The 19,706-nt window shown below is 42.7% G+C and overlaps 1 protein-coding gene across 1 annotated transcript in view; it reads right to left on the bottom strand.

Annotated features, from left to right (window-relative positions):
• LOC138489003 (von Willebrand factor D and EGF domain-containing protein-like) overlaps positions 1-19,706 on the bottom strand; it is a 3,370,177-nt gene that overhangs the window by 596,538 nt on the left and 2,753,933 nt on the right. Inside the window, exon 20 of the mRNA XM_069616529.1 lies at positions 8,458-8,616. Coding sequence (XP_069472630.1) covers positions 8,458-8,616 — 159 coding nt within the window. The remainder of the gene's footprint in view (positions 1-8,457; positions 8,617-19,706) is intronic.

Genomic DNA, 19,706 nt, shown 5'->3' with positions numbered 1-19,706 from the left:
AGACCACTCGCCGAGGCGGTAATGGGGAGGATGGCTTTGGCGAGCGGGTCCGCCCGCGCTTGCTCCACTGGTGGAGGGGTTCCTCGCCCTTTGGCTGTCGGAGGGGGGAGCGAGACCGGAGCTGAAGTTACATGGAGTGAAGAGGCTAGGAAGCCGCCTGAAGCCGGCAAGTGATTGTTACTATTTTCTTTCCCACTTAGACCCGTTGGGAGTACGGGCATTGTTTGACTCGAGCTGCCAGGGCGAAGGGAAGGGAAAGGGGGAAAGGGGAACAGGGAGGGGGGACCCAATGGTTGCAGCTGAGTCGAAGGGATCAGGAGAGTCAGGAAGAGATTCAAGTACTCTCCCCATCCTAGACGCGGGCGCAGGGGTAGAATTATTTAAATTTAGAGCTTGCAACGTAGACAGAGTTTTTTTTCGTATGGCTCCTAAGACAGCGTTGGTCGGATTCTTCTTCCATTCTCTGCAGTTTAATGAAAGTTAGTGAAGACTGTAAAAGTGCAGAAATGGGGCTCAGACACATATCAGGTGTTCAGCATAATATCACAGTCTCAGAAGTTATGAATGTTAAAAGTACCTCACCACCTCTGGAACGGTGTCAGCAGCGACCGATCAGTCGAGCCGTGTGGGTGCTCCCCGCTGCGGACTGATGCAGACTGTTACTCTGTACGTTACTCCGCGTGCGCTCCGCGCTGAAGAAGGGTTTTTATAGTCAGTGGGTCTTGTTGTTTTCTTAAAGCAGCCCTCCATGAAGAAAAGCAGCAGCAGCAGAGCAGGGAAACAAAAAGCACGTCCTCTCACACTGATGCAGACTGTTACTCTGCACGTTACTCTGTAAATAACATTTCAGACTCTCTCATCATTGATGTCGGAACACTCTAACATGTTTTTGGCATCCCCTCACATGAGTACTTTGGACACTAATGATTTCCGTGGTGTAGCATTATTGTGCATGAAATTGCCAAAGAAACTAAGCAGAACAGATCCCTTTCTGGGGCAATTAATTTAAATCAAACAAAGGTTAGAAACTCAGTTTTAAAGTTCATACTTTCACATTTTTAGGCACAGTAAATGAGCCTTAGCAAGAGGAGTGATGACACCTAGGATGCCAGAAAAAAAAACATATTTTAGAACATGGGCTAATGGAAACTGCCACACTCTGATGTGCCATGTACCTCCTAACCCTGGAGTTAAGACCCTCAAAACATTGTCATGCTGTACCGCCACTTAGGTGCAGTGGTCGCCTCTTCAGGCACCAATTTAATTCTCCTGATCATCTTTCCTATTGGTACATTTGAGGGAATTGGGTTTTCACTATTGGCAAACACTTGTTTTGCTAAGCAAGGGTTACTGCACGTTTCGTCCTCTGTTTATTTTCTTTTAAGTACTTTGCTTGATTTTCATGATTTATTTTGTTTATTTTAGTTCCTTGTAGTCAAGACTGTTGCCTTAGCTGGAATCCTTGAAGCACGGGATTCTCGTGCCTGGGGTCTTCCCTGTTTTTTGTATTTCTTTATTTCAGACCTGCATACACAGTGCATAGTATTTTTGGTATTTTCATTCAACAGCATTCGTGGATGGGCTACAGATGATACCATGTGTAAATATTATTAAATATTATTATTCTTATAATTGTTCTCTTTTATTACACCCTTAACACCAGGAACCAGTTTCTAAGAGTGAGCCCGGGATTCGATCCTGTGCTGCTATGCATTGTCTTGCTTCCAAGACGAACAAGTTGCCTTTCAGCTATACTCTCGGCCTACCGGTCTAATGGTTCGACTCACCGAAGCACAGCGGAGACGCTCCTTGCATGTTGAAGGTGCTCCTAAGATACAATCTAATATTTAGGGAGTATCCACTATGCCCTTTCTACCTCCCTTTTTATTTACTGCTTTATTTCAGCTTGCACCAGTAAATACAATTTTCTCTGTGGGCTTTCAAGCTTGCCTGGATTTAAGGGGTAATTTTGCTACCAGATCGGCTAAATTGCTTTTTATTCAATGCACGCTCAGATTCTTCGTATTTTGCCAATTGTTATGATCTATTACACGACTATGAACCTGACATAGTGAGTGACTGAAACTTGGCTTTGGGATTCTTCGGATCTTTACATGGTTCAAGCTCTTCCTGCTAGTTACTAAATCTTTTTTTGCGATCAAATCTACACCCATCCTAATAGGGGCCTTGCTTTCATCTTCAAGGTTTCATTCACCAGCATGGTTATCCCCCCAACTCATTCCCTTAATATGGAAACTTTTTGAATTCATGTTTTCGTTTCTGCATCTATTACATATCACTTCCTCATAGTTTATCGTCCCCTTGTTCTGATCCTACTTTTGATTCAGTCATTTTAGGATTTGTAGCTGACCTACAGATCCGCTACATTAACTTGATGATAGCTGGTGATTTTGATATTAAGGTGAATGCCCCTTCTGACATTCAGGCCACTCCCTTTGTGCTATATATAATTTGGACCACCAACAGCTAGTCTTATAATCTACACATTACCTTGGTAACACTCATAGCTTATCTTTTTTATCTACCCCTCTGTAAAAACACACTCAGTTTTTCATGTGCCTTGGACTGATCATTGTATTGTTCCATTTTCTATTGCAGTTAAGGCCAATATTAGGCTGTCACCTATGCAAGGCCTGTTACAGCACAAATAGTATGCAGTGGAGGTAGCTACAATCTCAGCACAGATCAATGAGTACAGTGTGCCCTCACAGCACACAGATCTGTTGAAGCTTTAGAGCTAATGGACCTTGGAAACGTACATCTGTTACTGGTTGGGATTACACCAAAATAATTCTGAGTCCAAATAACCAGACAAACTCAAAAATATGGCAAGTTGCTGTTTTATTAGCAATTATCTAAAACAGGGAGTTACAATGAACATCAATGGATGTACGCTTATTCTCAGCAATTTCCACATGAAATACAAAGATATAATCTCTTTGTGCATCAGAATGAGAGTATGCTACTTGGCAATAGTGAAAAACCTATGAAGGGTTGGGATTGGTTAAGGGACACATTTAGATTTACAATCATATAGGATCTAGGTTTGTTATTGGCTGTCAGATATCAGGTGGACAACTCTTGACTACCTCTTCATACGTGTTTAAGAAAAATCAGTTACACAGTGTTTCATTGATTTCTGAAGCTATAAGGTCCTTTGTTATATTGATGGTCTAATACAATTGTTTTGGCATGTGTATGCCATGTCTGCAACATTCAGCTTAATTAGCAGCACATACGTCAAGACTCAGGTGCAAGTAGATAGGACATGAAGCTGCCCTACCACCCAATTAGCCTAACATCCCTCATCACCAGTGCCTTCTGCCATGGAATTCTCTTTGTACTTGCCCTTGCAGAGTATTCTTGTCCTAGGAATGCAACGGGAGTGAGGGCACTCTCTATCATGCCTGGAACTCCAAGTTCAAGCCCTATTTTCAGCTCGACCCACGTGACAAGAGACCACAATACAGTTAATTCTGCAAGCTTTTAAATGTTTGAATGAATTAAGACTCACCATCTTCTGTGTTCTTTCTTGCACCTTAACGTGAGAGGATTCATCCTCAACACACATGTTCCTCTTCAGCGTAGATAGCTGACCTCGACTTCTCAGCTCTTGACTTCAGGCTAGACTGCCTCCTAAAGCTACACCAACAACCTGCTATTCTAGTATGACACAACCTTTTATTTTCTCTTCAGGGTTCTTTGGCTTACTTATTTCATGATACCAATGTTCAGTTTATCAACAATGGTGACTCCACCAGCATTTTATTCACTACGTGTAGTTAGCCTATACAATGGCTTGATCTATCTTGCATTTCAGTGTATGTACATTCATTATACTTCTGATTTCTGCAGCTCTTTTTACCATGTAATCTTCTTTGTTTACACCTTTAAGGTTCACTTGATTTTTTACCTTGTAATTTCTCTCTAGGATTCATACATTGACTTCATTCAGTATTTCAGGACTTTTTCTGTCAGGGATTTCCTCCTGTAGGCTGTCATCAACTCAAGGGTACATTCAATATGGTTGTCTTAATGGATACCTTCTTCCAAATACTCACTGCGCTATTGGTACAATAGCTGATGTTAGAAAGGGCATGGTCTCATGTGTGCAAAACAGGGGAAGTAGGAGGGTAGGATCTCCTGTGGATGTGTATGTCTGCTCCTCTACACTTTTTCAGTCCTTCTTCCATACAGCTGACTCTCTTGTGCTGCTGTCCACTTCTAAAGCACATACCCATCCTTCTGAGCCGTGGTTCAATGGATTCCTCAAGGAGCTTTGGCTATTTCGTAGACAAATCGACCGTCAGTGGCAATTGGCATATTGTCGTACTGTGTTAATTGATTTTCAGCAAGCTAATGTTACTTCACAAGCCATCTTTGAGGCCACATGGGACTTTTTCACTAATAAGTTCCAGTCTGCCCTTAATCGGCCTAAGGAGCTATTTGATATGGTACACTCATTTGCTGATGGTACAGCTGCAACTGAAGCAATTTTACCATCACAGGCACACTCGGACTCTCTAGTTATTTTTGTGAGAATATTTCTATTAATCGTGGAATTATTTTAATGTTGGGTCTCACCTGATCGCATAATATTACCTGAGGCTATTGGCCATACTTTTGCCTAGTCTAGTTTTCATTAATTTACATTTATAGACATTAGCACTGCCTCCAATCATTTGAAGTCAGCCTCCCTTCTGGATCTTATACCATGTAGTATTCTTAAACAAGATATAGCTTCTATTTCACCACTAGTTCCCCCGAACAGTTAATCAATCAGTTGGTTCTGGATGCATTACTCCTTCTTTGAAACAAGCTGTGGTTATTCCTCTTTTTAAAGAAATGTCCCTGGATTCTGCCTTACCTGCCAATTGCCACCCTGTTTCCCTACTACCATCTACTATGCAACTATTAGCTACCCCTTTACTTAGCAGATTTCTTGAAAACTCATTTTTTGGTATCCCTTTCAATCGGGTTTCTGCCTGGGCCAGGGTACAGAAACAGTGCTGTAGCTGATGATCTAACCCACCTTTTTCATCAGGATGGGGTTGGTTCACTGATCCAACTTGACCTGTCTACTGCCTTTGAAATGATTGGACATTCCGTCCTCCTTGATTGCTTGGAACAGGCAGGTATTACCAGCAAGCTGCTCACCTGGTTTTACTCCTTTTTATTGGACCATGTCCAGTCACTCTCGTCGGATCCCTAGTGTTCATCTGCAATTCCGCTGACCTGTGCTGTCCCTCAGGGCTCTGCTCTTTCTCACATTTTGTTTAATGTTTATCTCCAACTGCCTACCAAGTTAATGCAGTCATAGGGTGTCCAGTGCTATTCCTATGCTGATGGCACCCAGATCATCGTCAGGCTAGATGTCTGCCAGCATGACTTGGCATCTCAGCTAAGGATGGGCCTGAAGAATGTTGGTAGATGGATGAGCAATAATTGCCTCTAACCTAATGGGGACAAGACAGAGGTGCTTGTAGTGGGCCCCTCTCAGCTACATCTTATTGGACTTCATCTTTAGTGTCCTCTTTGTTAGGTCTACCTTCTAAGTATGCTTCCATAGTTAAAGAACTTGACCTTAAGATCTCTGCATCTTTGTCAGTGTACCTCAGGTCAATGACATATGTCAATCTGGCCACTTCAAACTGAAAGTGTTTTTTTTTTCTTCTTTTCTTATTAAGCACATAGTTTATTACAAACTTTATACACATTATTTAATACACACAAAAAAAGCAATTTCATTAAAATGTGGTAGATAAAATATTCACTTAGTACACTTAAAAGAAGACATCATATTTCACATTTGCTCAAACGGCTCAAAGATTTTACTTCACCCACGGACAAGAGCAAATCTTGTTACTACTAATGAGTGTAATCAATTTGACACGTATCTAAATCATTTCTCAGGTCTCTTCACAACTTCCTTCCATATGTTGAAGGCTGCTGTCGTGATAGCTATCGATGCCTCACCCATTGTAGTCGACCAACAATGGTCGCTGGCACAGTCTTCAACATTTGTAAGGAACTCCTTATACCCTATACTATAAAGAGGCCACAACACTCTACATTTTGTCAATATATGACAACTTGTCTCAATTTCCATTTGGCATAATCAACAGAAACGTTCCTCAGTGGGGATACTTTGCCATGCGCCAAGAGATCCATTGTGGGGAACAAATTTAAAGGCATGTGCAATATAAAAAAATGTGTGTTGAGCTGGTATACCTTGTTGGAATCTCAGTCTTGTAAAATCAGTGCATCTGGATTTACTGTGCAAATTGTCCACATTGTTATCAATGTCCCAATGGCGAGCCTCTCGTTTAATTTTTTCCACATAGTTAGGATCAGATGTCAATACATCCTCGGCCAAACCCAATTCCAGGATGAAAGTCGTTGCCATGTTTGTAAGTTCCCCAATTAAGCTGTTTTCAGTCCCAAGACTTTTATCCTCGCACAAATGTAAGTACAGGTCATTTGAGATTCATATATTTCCCAAAACCTTTGCATATAGAAGGGTTCTCTGCACATACCCCAATGTTTTTAAGGCAGTGACGCCATACTCTAAACACAAAGCTTCTACGGAAACACAATAGGGAACGTTAATGATTGTTCTTAGGATTTTTCCTTGCAGCTGGTCGAGCCAACCAACCTGTCTCATATTAAGTGCTGCAGTTCCATATAATATTGTAGGTACTATACTTACACTATACACCTCTAGTAGACCCTCAATGTTGTACCCACCCGGATTATGAATTAAACGTTTGAGAGCAAGCCACTTTCTCCATTATTTTGTAACAATTTATGAAGGCAACTGGGTTAGCAAGAATCCCAAAACCCAAATAGCAATACTCAATCACCATAGCCAGGTGATTGTCGTATAATTACCAGATGTAATTACCCTTATCAGTACCATTTTTACTGAGGTACATTATTTTAGACTTGGTTGTATTAATCACCATGGCATTTTTTTGGCATATGCAGCTAATGCATTTATTGAGTGCTGAAGGCCAACCGGAGTGTAGTCTAATATTGCAATGTCATCTTCTTGTGAAAGCCACTGTATTTAAGTACCATTTATGCTGGGGGGTGGGGGGAGTTGTTTATAGTAGAAAATACTGTACTCAAATCTGCAGCTAATAATTTGTACAGTATAGGTCCCAGCACACAGCCTTTCTTGAGGCAGTTATTGATTTGCAAATAATCATTGCATATAAACTTTACCAGAACAACCCACGCACTTGTGTTTTCTGTTCCCTTTTTTCCTCCTTTTTTGCTCTTGATTACATTTGTCCATTTACCCTGGCTAATCTGACCCTGTCTTTCCCACCCGCAGGGTGTTACAGACTGTAAGCTGCCTAATGTGGGTCCGCTTTGCCTGTGTTTTGTCTTAGGAGGCCTGTGGATGGTGTGTCCCTAGGTAAGTAAGTCTCTATTTGCTGTTTTTACCCCTGTTCATATCCCTGGTTGTCTACACGTTGGTTCATGTTTCCTGCTGATCACCCGATGGTGTTCTGAAGTGGGTTGCGGTTTACGCCACAGTCGTGTGAGTTCTGCAGCTCCTGCGCTGTTCTAAATCACACTGGGTGTTGATCCAGCCTGGAAGCTCTGTTCACGTAAGGCACTGGTGGTCTGCTTTCACTTATCGGGTTCTCACTTCCCTTCAGGTCTGGCAGGTTGTCTTTGCAACAAAGATGAAGGCTCTGTCGTGCATTGTGATTCGGAGGCATGGATTTCACTCCCCAAAAACAGATTGGCACAAGATTGGGCCGGAACTGGGGCCCTCGCAACAGCCACCATTGTCCTCATGGCAAGTACTTGGTCTGGATATCTCCCTGGTGGGCCTCCCACTCCCAGCTGAGATGGGTTCCAATCCCCTCATGTCAAAGTCAGTGTACTGGTCTTTTCACAATACTCATTAAATCAATAATGTGTGAGAACAAAGTAGGCCTTAAACATGGTACTGTGGATATATTGTTTCTCTCATAGATGCGAAAATTGCAAAAAGTGAAGAGAAAATAAGAACTCATGATACACAGGCAGTGATCATCAGAAAAGAGAACTAAATGTGTCATTCCACAAGATGACCGCATGCATTTGTTGAACTTGCTGTCAGGAAGAATCACAGTGAAGATTCTGAAAAGAATCTGTCAGGAATAGACCAACCTTTCAATGTGGCCAAGCTATTGGCCACATTGATCGGTTGGAATGGTTGAAATGGTTGAAATGGTTGAAATGGCCGGCAGATTATACTCCATGGAGACAATAACAAAAGCACCACCGTTGTAAATGCAGCTGCTTCATACAATGACATATATATCATTCACATGCAAAGGTCCTGTGCATGTGCATGACTTTCTTTTATGACAACTGTTTGTTTATAATGCATGTCAAGCTATGGAAAGAGCGGTAATATATTGTAGAAAGACATACCTGGCCTTGGGACTTGTGTACACATTCTTCCATTTCCAAAAAAGCCTGGAGGACAGCGGCCACAAACATATCCAACATAAGGGGGTTTACGATCAACACAAAGCACTCCTGGGAAACAAGGTCTATTGGCACAGGTAGTGAGCCTAGGTGATATATGGCCTAAAAAGGATAGAGAAGGATTTCCATTATTGTTTTGTAATTGAACTGGTTCTATAAACTGAGAGGAAAATATATCACCTTAAATAAGTTTTACTTTTATTTATTTTCAAATATAATTACCATATATCGTTCTTGGAATCTTATTCAGGAGTGGCCTGAAGGCAAAACATTTTATATCAGCTGAATCTCATTAAACTAATATTTATTGAGCCTGTTATTTTAAGTATTAACGTGTATTACTTAGGCTAGCTTGGCATTTATCATTGGTGGTATACACACTACGTCTCAATTCAACTGTGGGATTTAGGGTTAGTACAGTTCTAATATATACTATGTTAAAAAGGAAAATAACACTTTCTCGCTATCAGTGCATTAAAAATAACACATCATACTAGCATGCAAACAATAAAATACATGATTGCAGTATACATTGCTAACACAAAATATGGCAATAAACTGGATGGCCTGGGTATTTTCTCAACTGCTCCGTTTGTGTCACTATGGAGGCCAAATACCTTAAGTCATACAACCATATGACAGTTTAATGCATGCAATCCTATGGACAAATCCGACAGCATTGCCTAGATGATAGCAGTGCAGTACACCTGTAAAAAAGCGATATTAACCAAATGTCAACCAGATACAATGCACGTTTTTTTTTTTTTTTTTCGTCATGGAACATGAATATACTAATGAATGTATGAGGACACAGACACTCTTAGAGATTGTATTTGTTTGAGGGGATAACGGTGGTGCATTTTCTTTTAAATTGTTTTCAAAATAACCTAGGCGGGGCAGAAGAGTTCCACAAAAATGTTAAGGCTTTGGGGCCATTTCTCAAAAATGCGGCACCAAAAAATAGCAAAGAGGAAACACTTTTTTAAGATGCCTCATTTGCACAGTTCACCTTATTCTCAAAGTTGACCTTCACATTTCCATGGATATGTGCTGCAGTGCAAATGATGTAATTAGTGTCGGGTATGCACACCCAACACTAATGCATTACAGGCTCCCAGGACCCATGTGGGTACTGCACTCTCATTTCAAGGTGGCAGGCTCTTAAAGCACCTGTCACTGCGAGTTGGTAACAAACCAAAACAAAAAACACTGCAATCCCTGTTTGAGAAATCAAAATGCAACGGTACAAACCTCTTAAAACAAATTTGCATGTCTGGGTCAGCAAAGACCCTGTTATGAAATGCACTCCCCTGGCCCCCTTGTTCCTATTCCAAGAGGCTTGGGGGATTTCTTAGCTTTCAGCACATTTTAGAGCGCATCCCATTTGTAAATTCACCTCCTGATTTGCACAAATGAACAATGTCATTACAATCTGTGCCACTAAGATGCTCACATTCCGAGGCCGTTAGTGAATTTGAATGCACCATTGTTGACTAAAGTGATGACATGCATAGCGCATGTCATCACTTGTGCAACATGTTTTGAGGATCGACTACATTGTATCTTTAGCAAAATGATTAATAAATATCCTATAGCAAGACATCGGATTTGCTCTGGGAACATTCCGTCAAAAATGTCAAAATGCATTTAATCAGTTAATACGTCAGGGAAGTGCTGCTATGTGTCTGCAGTGACTGATGATTGAATGCTGATTTTATTAAATAGAACCCTGGTAGAATTAACCTGCACTGGCACACTGCAGGCTGTACAGATGAGTAGGTGATGTATTGGCACTAGAAGCAAAGCACAGTAAAGTGATGGAAAGTGTCTGCAATGCTCATCGAAGTTCACAAGCAAATCAAAAAGTGCAGAGGAGTCTCATCAAGCAGTACGGAGTGTGACATCTGCCGGCACTGACATTGATGGTGAGTAGTTGTGTATGATCATCTGAAGTTCCGGAAACAGCTCAAGACCATCCTTTTCGCCTCTGCTTTCTCTCACTCTCTCCCCTGTTGAACTGCCGGTCTCCTGCGCCGACTGGTGTCCTGACTACTCTCAGAGTTTTATTGGGTACGAGGCCCCACCACGACCAGTCACCCCTGTACTGCCTCTGGGCCTACCATGCACTTAAGGACTGTAACTGTAACCCAACAGCCCTTCGCCTTCTTGCACTTACCAGAGCTGCGCTGCCCTAGTTGCACGTGCTGCCTGACTGAACTTCCCCTTTTCCCTCTCCCTGCACTTTCTCCTCTGCCCCTCTGCACTTTAACGGTCCTATTAGGCCACGTGCCATTCAGATTGTGCAAGTGCAGTAACCAGAGGTGCAAAGAGGAGGGGAGTGATGGAGGGGGAAAGGTGGTAAGTGAAGGTCAGGGGAAGGGGCATTCAAATGCAGGGGGGGGAGAAGAAGAAATGGCCCAGGTACTAGGCACGTGCTGGGGAAGCCAAGGGGGACAGGTGCCAGGGCATGTCACGGGTGGACCACCGTCTAAGTGCGAAAAAGGGGGGTGGGCCAGACTATGGAGGAATGCCCAAACCATCAGGATAGTCAGGGAACGGGGCCTGGAAGGGCATTGCTGGTTTGGGGGGTGCTGGTATAGACTGGTCAAGGAGGGCCTGGTGCCGTTTCAGACTCATAAGGGACCAGGACGCCAACCGCAGCGGCATATGGGGGCATTAAAAAGGGAGGTTGAAAGTGAAGGAAGTAGAGAAGTGCATGGTCTTGAGAAGAGTCCGGAACTAAAGGACGTCCGGCTCAAGTCTGAGGGGGGCAGGGAGGCCATTCCAGAGGGAGGCACCTGCTGAAGAGAGATCTAACCCCCACTCTCTGCTTGGAAAAACATCTGCTCTGTAGAGAGTTTGAGAAAGAGGATGGAATGGCTTTAGCACGGAGGTGCTTAGGGAGCGAGAGTTGGATGTAACGGGAACCAGGCCCCAAAAAAGCCTTTTGGATGATGCAGAGGGTCTTGAATTTGATCCTTGCAGCCATTGGCATACAGTGGAGAGATTCTAGGGCTGGAGAGATGGAGTCCCTGGGCTTGAGGCCAAGGATAAGTATTGCAGGTTTATTCTGGAATAGTTGAAGGGAGCGAGGAGAGGAAAGCGGCAGATTGAGGAAGCAGCTGTTGCAGTAGTCCATCATAGAGTGAACCAGAGCTCTGGAGACATTGAGTTTCTGGGGGGAGGTAAGGAAGTGGAGAATGCCTCTGAGGAGGTGAGGCTGACAATATCATGTGTGTTATTGTCCAGTGTATGAAGTTTGTAAGTGTTATATTTGAATTAATTTAATGTGGAAAGGGTTGCAGCTGAGGATGTATGTGTTTTTGCATAGCACCATCTTCCTATGCTACATGCTTCTTAATTAAGATTATTGCTTCGGTCTGCAAGAACAAAACACTTCAATAAAAACATTTTGAAACTGAGGTTACATTTGAAATGCAAAAGTGCCTGTTAAAAGTTAGGTAGCATTGATTGCAAGATGGTGCCTGCTACAGCACAGACGTGTGAGTGAGGTGTGATGAATCCGATTATGTCATCACTCCTTTCCCAGATGTAGCCTCTCCTCATGTTGCCAGGGGACGGCAGCCGCTACCTGATCCGGACCCTTGAGGTGGCTATTTGAGGGAGGAGCACATAAGGGGAGGTGACCATCAGGGGTTGGAGCAACATTATTGGGTGAGGCATGGTATCCACATTCCCTTTTAATGACACCCCTTCAGTACCTTAGGCCCTCATGGCATATTGTGACAGTAACCCTCCATATTCTCCAACACTTAGTCATAGAACTTTTAAACATCATGTAGTTTCATCAGTATCAAAGATTAACATGAGAAAGAGAGCAACCACAGTGAAGATCGCTCAGCTGGACCAAAGTGAGCAGCCTAGCTGATGGAGAAATTCTGATTTGCTCCAAATAGCTCCCATCTGTAACACTGGAGTTTGAAGATGGAGCTGTGGAGAATGGTGAAGAGATCTGACCAGCTAGCCAAGCTGTCAGGTACACACAAGAGCAATTAAATGACACAAAGGAAGAGGGAGTCAGCGCCTGGACTGGAGATGCATTCTCACAGGCAGGAGACGCCAAAGTAGGATGTGAGGCAAAGGAGCTTTGCACCGGCAAGAGAACCTGGAGCGTCACACAGACTGACACCAGCCACAGAGAGACACCGCCTAAACTGGAGAGAGAGAGATTGGGAGCTGAGAAGGATCCAAGCAGGTTCAGAGAAGCCAAAGGAGCCGTCCTAAAGATGGCAAGCCCACAGTGGAAGGTCAGGCCCAGGGAGGGAGCTGGAAAAGTAATTCCTGGTCCCTAACAGGAACAGGAGGCAAATTCCCTAGGGCTTACATCACAAACTGATTTGGATAATCCTTGTGGTTGTGGGAGATACAAGTACACTAATGATAAAATTAACTTTTGGGAAAGCATATAGCCTCAGATCTTGAAAGTGAATGAACATATCAGAAAGCCTGGCAAGAGAGGATAGCAGCTGTTTTACGAGTATGGGATTCACACCCAAATTGTATCAAGGAACTGTGTGGGAGAACCTGGCAGGAGAGTATACCAGGTGTTTTGTGAATAAGAGAATCCCAGGAAAGATTCATGCCCTTAGGATTCTGAATTTCCTTGAATGTGGAAAAGACTGGAGGAAGGGATTAATTTCCCCTGGAATAAATTGCAACATCAAGAGGAGAGGTTTATCCTCTTTGGCTACAAAGAACATATTCTCTTGAACTTGTGTTTTGGAGCAGAGAAACCTGGGGAAGGTTATCATTCCCTGGATCTGTGAACATTATCCATTTGGAACGTTTTTGGGATGTATACCGTTTTGTTGAACTTGAACATTTGTGAATTTTTTCAAGCCAAGGACAATATACTTAACACTTTAGAGTTACTTTTAGAATGATAGGGCTAGATTAGGATTTCGGACACAGGACATTTGTGCTTTGTATATATTGACACAAGACAGTTTTCGGTTGAGTTAGGGAAATACCTCTTAGACTAAGGACAGTAAGGCATTTTTCAAATCCTTTATTATTTAATAAATGTTTATGCCACCCACTTTGAATCCTCAATGTCCATGTCTCATTCCTGGCTCCTCACAGAAGGCCCTGTCCACTGGACCTCATCTGATATTCGGCCTGACCCCCAATATAGTACTACCTTTCCACAGAATGTGCAGGGTCCCTCTAGGGATTATGGAGGTCTTGCCCTGGCAATTCTGAAGCTTGAGCAGCAGCGGTCTCAACATGGGTGGTTCACTGGCTTTGCTGAGCGATGGTTGAGCCCTCGGGTCAGCAGCCCAGAACAGGGTGATTAAGTGTCAGCAATCCCGAGACCAGAATTTAGGCGTTACCATCAACATGCAGTTCAATGCTCAGAGAAGGAACAGTGATGTGGGGAATGAGGGTATTATCACTCCTTTGTGCCCTGGGGCTCACAGAGCTCCCCACCCCATTCCTCATAGATTTATTTTGCGTAGGACTGCTGAGAACAAACAGCACCATTACTAGGGCACAGGGGGAGGATTATTTGCTGTAGCTGCTTCTGAAGAACAGCAGTCAGCATTGGCTGGGCCAGCTGTGTAGCTCAGGAGGTTGGAGTCGCAGTGTTTAGCTTGAATCAGAAGTGTGAAGGCTGCTAGAAGTGGATATTCCCTGTTTTCTAGGAGTTGTCCAATTTATGTGGAGGAGAAGGATTTACCCAATAATGTCAGCCAAAATCTGTGGAAGTGCGTAGGGAGGACGAGTCTCACGTGTGCCTTTGCTGGTGGCCTGTATTTATCAACAAGAGCTCATGGTAAAAGGGCAGTAATTGGATAGGTTTGGACCATGAATGAACTGCAGGTGGTTTGCGGATCTCAATTGTCATCTTTTTGGGGGTTTTGTCTCTGTTGGGAATTACCATCTGGCGCCCAGAGAGGTTGAGGGCCTTTGGTTAGTGGCTGAAGAGCTTGGTCATGTTGCAACCTAAATCGAAGGAGGCCCACCGGCGTGTGACCCAAGTCCACAAATCTAAGCCAAGTGCCGGCGAGTTGATGCAGTGCTGGGGAAAGACCCCTCTATAGAATGAGAGCAGTCAATGCAAGCAGCTTTTAGGGGCAGAATACCTGAGTCTGCCAGTGGGCGTCATGGCAATCAGCAAGGATGACCTGGTGCCGTGTCTCCAGGATGAGCAAAAAAAACATACGTCCTCCTTCCAGAACCAATTTACAGAGCTCAAAGAGGAGATCAAACAATTGACGAAAGAGCTAAAGGTGGAAATTGGGAAACACATATTTATACAATGGAGCAAGCACTGCAGGAGGTGGTGGATGACTCGTGGCAGACAGACAAAGATTTGGAAAAATTATCGAATCTTGAGCATAACTTGGAGATACAATGCGAAGATTTAGAAAACAGATCCCGCAGATTGAACATTCGTCTCAGAGGCGATCCAGAAGCAATATAGGATAGGAACTGGAAACAGACTGTCATATCCCCTAAAGATTCAAGCTAATGCTCAAGAAAAGAGATGTGGGTTCCTGATAGCCTTATGGAAATCACTGCATGTTCAAGCTTGGGAGACAGTGGTGGAACTGGAGGGTCATTATGTGTTGGCACAGATTCTTATTGGTAATGTTCCCAACAAATTGTTGCATCTATATGTGCCCAATTCGGGTCCGGATGGATTTCTCAGGAAGGCCTTGACACAAATAGAGAAGTTCATGGTGGGGTAGATTGTGCTTGCTGGGGTTTTTAATATGGTCTAGGATACCTCTATACCTAGTAATGTGGATGGGTTGGTAGGTGTAACTTGTCTGTCGGGCCTCTTGCTGCAGATATGTGAGGCTTTGGCCCTTCAAGATGTTTGGACAGTTCCAAAGGGTGGTGATAAGGGATAAACGTACTTCATGCATGTCCATGGGTCCATGTCCCGAAATTGCAAAATTCATATACGCACCATTTCTCTGTCTGATCATGCACCAGAGTTGGTAACATGGGAACACCAGGTCAGGAGAGTGACCTTTTGAGATGGAAGTTTCCCTTTGAAATACTAAAATATTAAGTTCTGGTGCATGAAATTGTGGAAAAGATGGATTTATTTTTCTTGGAGAATGATCCACTAGAGATTCATAGGGATCATTTATGGGATTATTTTAATCTAGTTATCTGGGGAGAACCTATTGCTGCAAGAGTATAGAGGCATAAGCAGCAGGTATCTATGGAAAAGGGCCTGGAAGTGCAGTTGAAGGAACCAATGATTGCATTGTCAGTGAAGAAAGCCAGGCTGCTGAAAAAGATACTTCGGTCCAACCAGGGTCAATTGGAATTAAATGTGCATGCGCCGAGTGGAGAAGATTATGCTACATGTTAAGCAGAAGTATTACGTTAGCACAAATAAATCAGACAGGTTATTAGCTAGACAGCTATGAGAGCATATGTTTGCCCAAGGAATTTGTAAAATAAATAGAGACATCCAAGATTTTGTTATGGATGGGATGACGAGTCCATCATCAATGTGTTTGAAGATTCTTATGAGTCTATGCATGAATCAGAGCTTAATATGTCCCCCTTACAGACAGATTATTTAAATGACCTTTCTGTACCAAAACTGATGGCGGCAGCAAGAGAGACATTAGAGCAGATATCTCAGAGGAAAAAATAGCAAAGGCAATTAATTCTGTACTGCTCAACAAAGTGCCTTGCCCTGATCGGAATCCGGCTTGATTTTATAAAAATACAAGACTAAATTGCTCCCTCGTTTGGCCCAACTATTTAATTACTTTATGGTGGAGGGGGGCATTTCACCTTTCGGGCAGGAGGCAAAGGGAGTGATTTTTTCTAAACCTTAGAAGGATCCAACGAGCTGTGGGTCATACAGACCCACTGCGTTAATTAATATGCAAAATGTTCAGCTAAAATGGTGGTGAACCGTCTTTCCCCATATCTTTCTATGTTGATCTCACCTGATGAATCAGGCTTTATCCCCGCTCGACAAACATTTGATAATATCCGGCGTGTATGTCATTCAATTGAAAAAGGTGCGATAACGGAGTACCCTGCTCTATTGATAATGCTCAAAACTGAAAAAGCATTTGACAGGGAGGAGTGGTCCTTTCTTTTTAATATGCATGAACACATGGGTTTTAGTTCCAATTTTGTTAACATGGTCAGGGCAAAACTTAAGTCTTCTTCCATATGACTGTTGATTAATGATACGTAGACGAAATGTGCTGGACTGCCGTTGTGGGTGGGGCAAACACTAATATGCAAAGGAATATTTCTCCTCTGTGAAGGGTGCACTGAGCTATGACGTGGTTGTAGACCCTCCTGAGTTGAAGAAATTCCAAAGAACATGGTATTTCACCCATGTTGATTCGCAATAGAGGGGCTCCCACACTCCTTTTCAATTCTTGCTCAGTGCCTTGACATTTGGAATCGGCTGGTGATCCAGGGACATCTCTCCACTTTTCTTGCTCCCTTCACCCTTCTGTTTTGGAATCTTCAGTTTTCCCAAGAGATGGAATGTGGGACATTTGGGCAATGGCAGAGGATAGTATGTCTCAAGGTGAGGGACATGATGGAGGGACACTGGCTAGATCCTTCGAGGAGCCCACATGTTTGTTTGAGGTACAGGAAGGAGAACGGTTGTGATATGCACAGCTTAGGTACTGGCTTTCTAATCCTGCAGTAATAGAAGCTGTTCCTAGAAAATTAACGGTCTTTGAGAGGTTTATAACCACTCATACTGGGAAGAAGAAATTAATATTTTCCTTATACAAGATTCTTGTGGGTGAGGTTTCACTCCCGTATTGGGTGTACATGAAAAAATGGGAGTGTTTGCTAGAGTGGGATATACCCAAGAAGCACTGGGCATTCTAATGGGGAAATGTATTAAGTTGACCTGGTTCATCCAGATTAGGGAAGCCTGGTATAAAATCATCTTTCAATGGCACTATACCCCGCCATTCTCTACATGATGTATCCCCATTTGTCACAATTATGCTGGCGAGAATGAACAGCGCTAGGGCACTGGGTGCACGTTTGCTGGAGCTGTCTGGTCCTAGAACCCTTTTGGGATAGTATAACATCTTATATGCAAAAAAAAAATGTTCAACTAATAAAAGAATAGGTGTACTTGAGTGGCTACTGGGTCTTGCCAATCCAGAGGTTGAGCTGTCCTCTCAATCCCGTAAGAAAGCATTCATGATTCTCCTTATACCTGCCTGGTTGATTATTGCACAGAGGTGGAAGCAGACAGATCCAATAGAGTTCGATTGGCTTTAAAATGTTTGCCATGTTTGGGCTATGGAGCAGATCACATACCGGGTTCAAGGGGATTATGATGCTTTTAGGACAGACTGGATATTTATTTCATCCTTTCTATGCTGCGATTATATGGTTCAGCAGTGCCCCCAGAGACTACGGATTTTGGACAATTTATGAGACTGTGTTGAGAGTTGGCACTAGGATTTATGTATTGCTGCTTCTCTACCTCTGAAGATACCCAGGGAAAGGGGTGGGAGAAGGGGCAGGGGATTGTGGGCGGTGGTTTGTTGTTGGTGTTGTTGTTTGTACTTATATTGAAAAATCAACTATTTATTTTTAAACATAGGTAGCTGATGATGAGCAGGTGTGTGCCCAAGCAGTGCAAATTCCTACTTGCCATGCATTTATTAATTAAACCGGCATTGAACACTATTTTTATTTTTGTAATGCGCTCCTCACCGGAAGGCTATTGTAATGCAAACCAGCTTTAGCCTTGGCATCGAGGTTGTCATTTGTAAAAGGAAACTCTCTGTGGAGGATAGACAAGAGTCAAGCAGCTGATTAGCAAGAACCAGATGACATGCACACTGCATCTGGGTGCTGTTGAATCTCAATGAGTATGTTTTTTGAAAACATTCAACAAATTGCTCATGAATTTCTCATGACATTGTTGGAAAAGGAGCATGTAACAGTATACTCATTCATTTGTTTCTCCTAGAATGGGCTCATGTTTTCTTTGGTGATCATCATCAGATTGTGGCAAAAGGGCCTCTAGAATTGTTTGTGTTCATTCCAATGCCCGATCAAGACAATTTGCAGTTTTAGGACCTGGTTAACCATGCTTACAGCACCTGATCTGCAATCACTGTGTTAAGTATCTCCTGTCCTCATTAAGGAAGTCACACTGTCTAAGTATTTGGGACTAGTGCTGATGTGATACCATACTGAAGGATCAATATAACAATGCTGATCTTTGTTCATGGTCATGTATTTATTTCACAGAAGAATGTTAAAGACAATTGGAAATATATTCCATGAAGGAGAAACTATACACAGTGGGCATTTAAAACCTGTCTGTGAAGAGAAACAAATTGACTTTTGTGCAATTATTTTTTAGTTTCGTACACGGCTAAATGCTTGAGACTATTAGGAATACTCATCTGCTTTTGCTGGAGTGTATATTTTGAATTTGGTGCCTGTTAATTATACAACTTCCTAAATTAATTTACCAAAAAGGCAGTAGATTTGTTTTACATAATTAAGTATATACTCTCTCCATATTCACCTGTGGTTATGAGTGCAGTGTCATTTTACCATGCAGCATTTACTGGTGTGTCTGAAGCCCAATTGAGGCCACTGAATAGTCTAAATAGCAGAAATTAATACAGCCTTATAGACCGAACAAGGGGTTATTATTGCAGGATAATGACTTGCCACCAAACTATGGTTTGAGGCAAATCTGAGGGACATAAATTGGGCAAGGGCCATTATCCCGAGTGGCAATGACACCTCCCAAGGTCTATTAGGCTATTAGAACATAGTGGTTTGGAGTTTTGGTGGTACAATAAACATGTTACTTTCATTGTGAGAAAACTTAATACACAACCTCAGTTAGTACAACAAATGTGGTTTTATACTGCAGTGTTTAATTAAAAGGGTTCACTTTATAATTTAAGTATTTGAATTGCAACATGTTTAAAAAGGAGTGGGTTTAACATAAGCATGCATTAGGCATCACATAAAAGTAAACCGCTTATCTGTAAGAAAGTGAAATCATAATCCCACGTTTTAGCTTTCTCTCTGGTGTGTTAAATAGGATGTTGCCACGGGAAAAAAAAATGTGGAGTTGTTTGTTGAAAAAAGGAACTTGCCTGGAAATTGCATTGTGGCATCCCAGTCTGCTTTTGAAGTTAGAATGTTCAGAATGCAGTCAATACCTCTAG

The sequence above is a fragment of the Ambystoma mexicanum genome, chromosome 9 (assembly GCF_040938575.1).
Source record: "Ambystoma mexicanum isolate Mex_15411 chromosome 9, UKY_AmexF1_1, whole genome shotgun sequence".
NCBI classification, from domain to species: domain Eukaryota; kingdom Metazoa; phylum Chordata; class Amphibia; order Caudata; family Ambystomatidae; genus Ambystoma; species Ambystoma mexicanum.
Note: the sequence above shows the minus strand (reverse complement) of the source record. Positions and strands in the feature narration are given on the sequence as shown.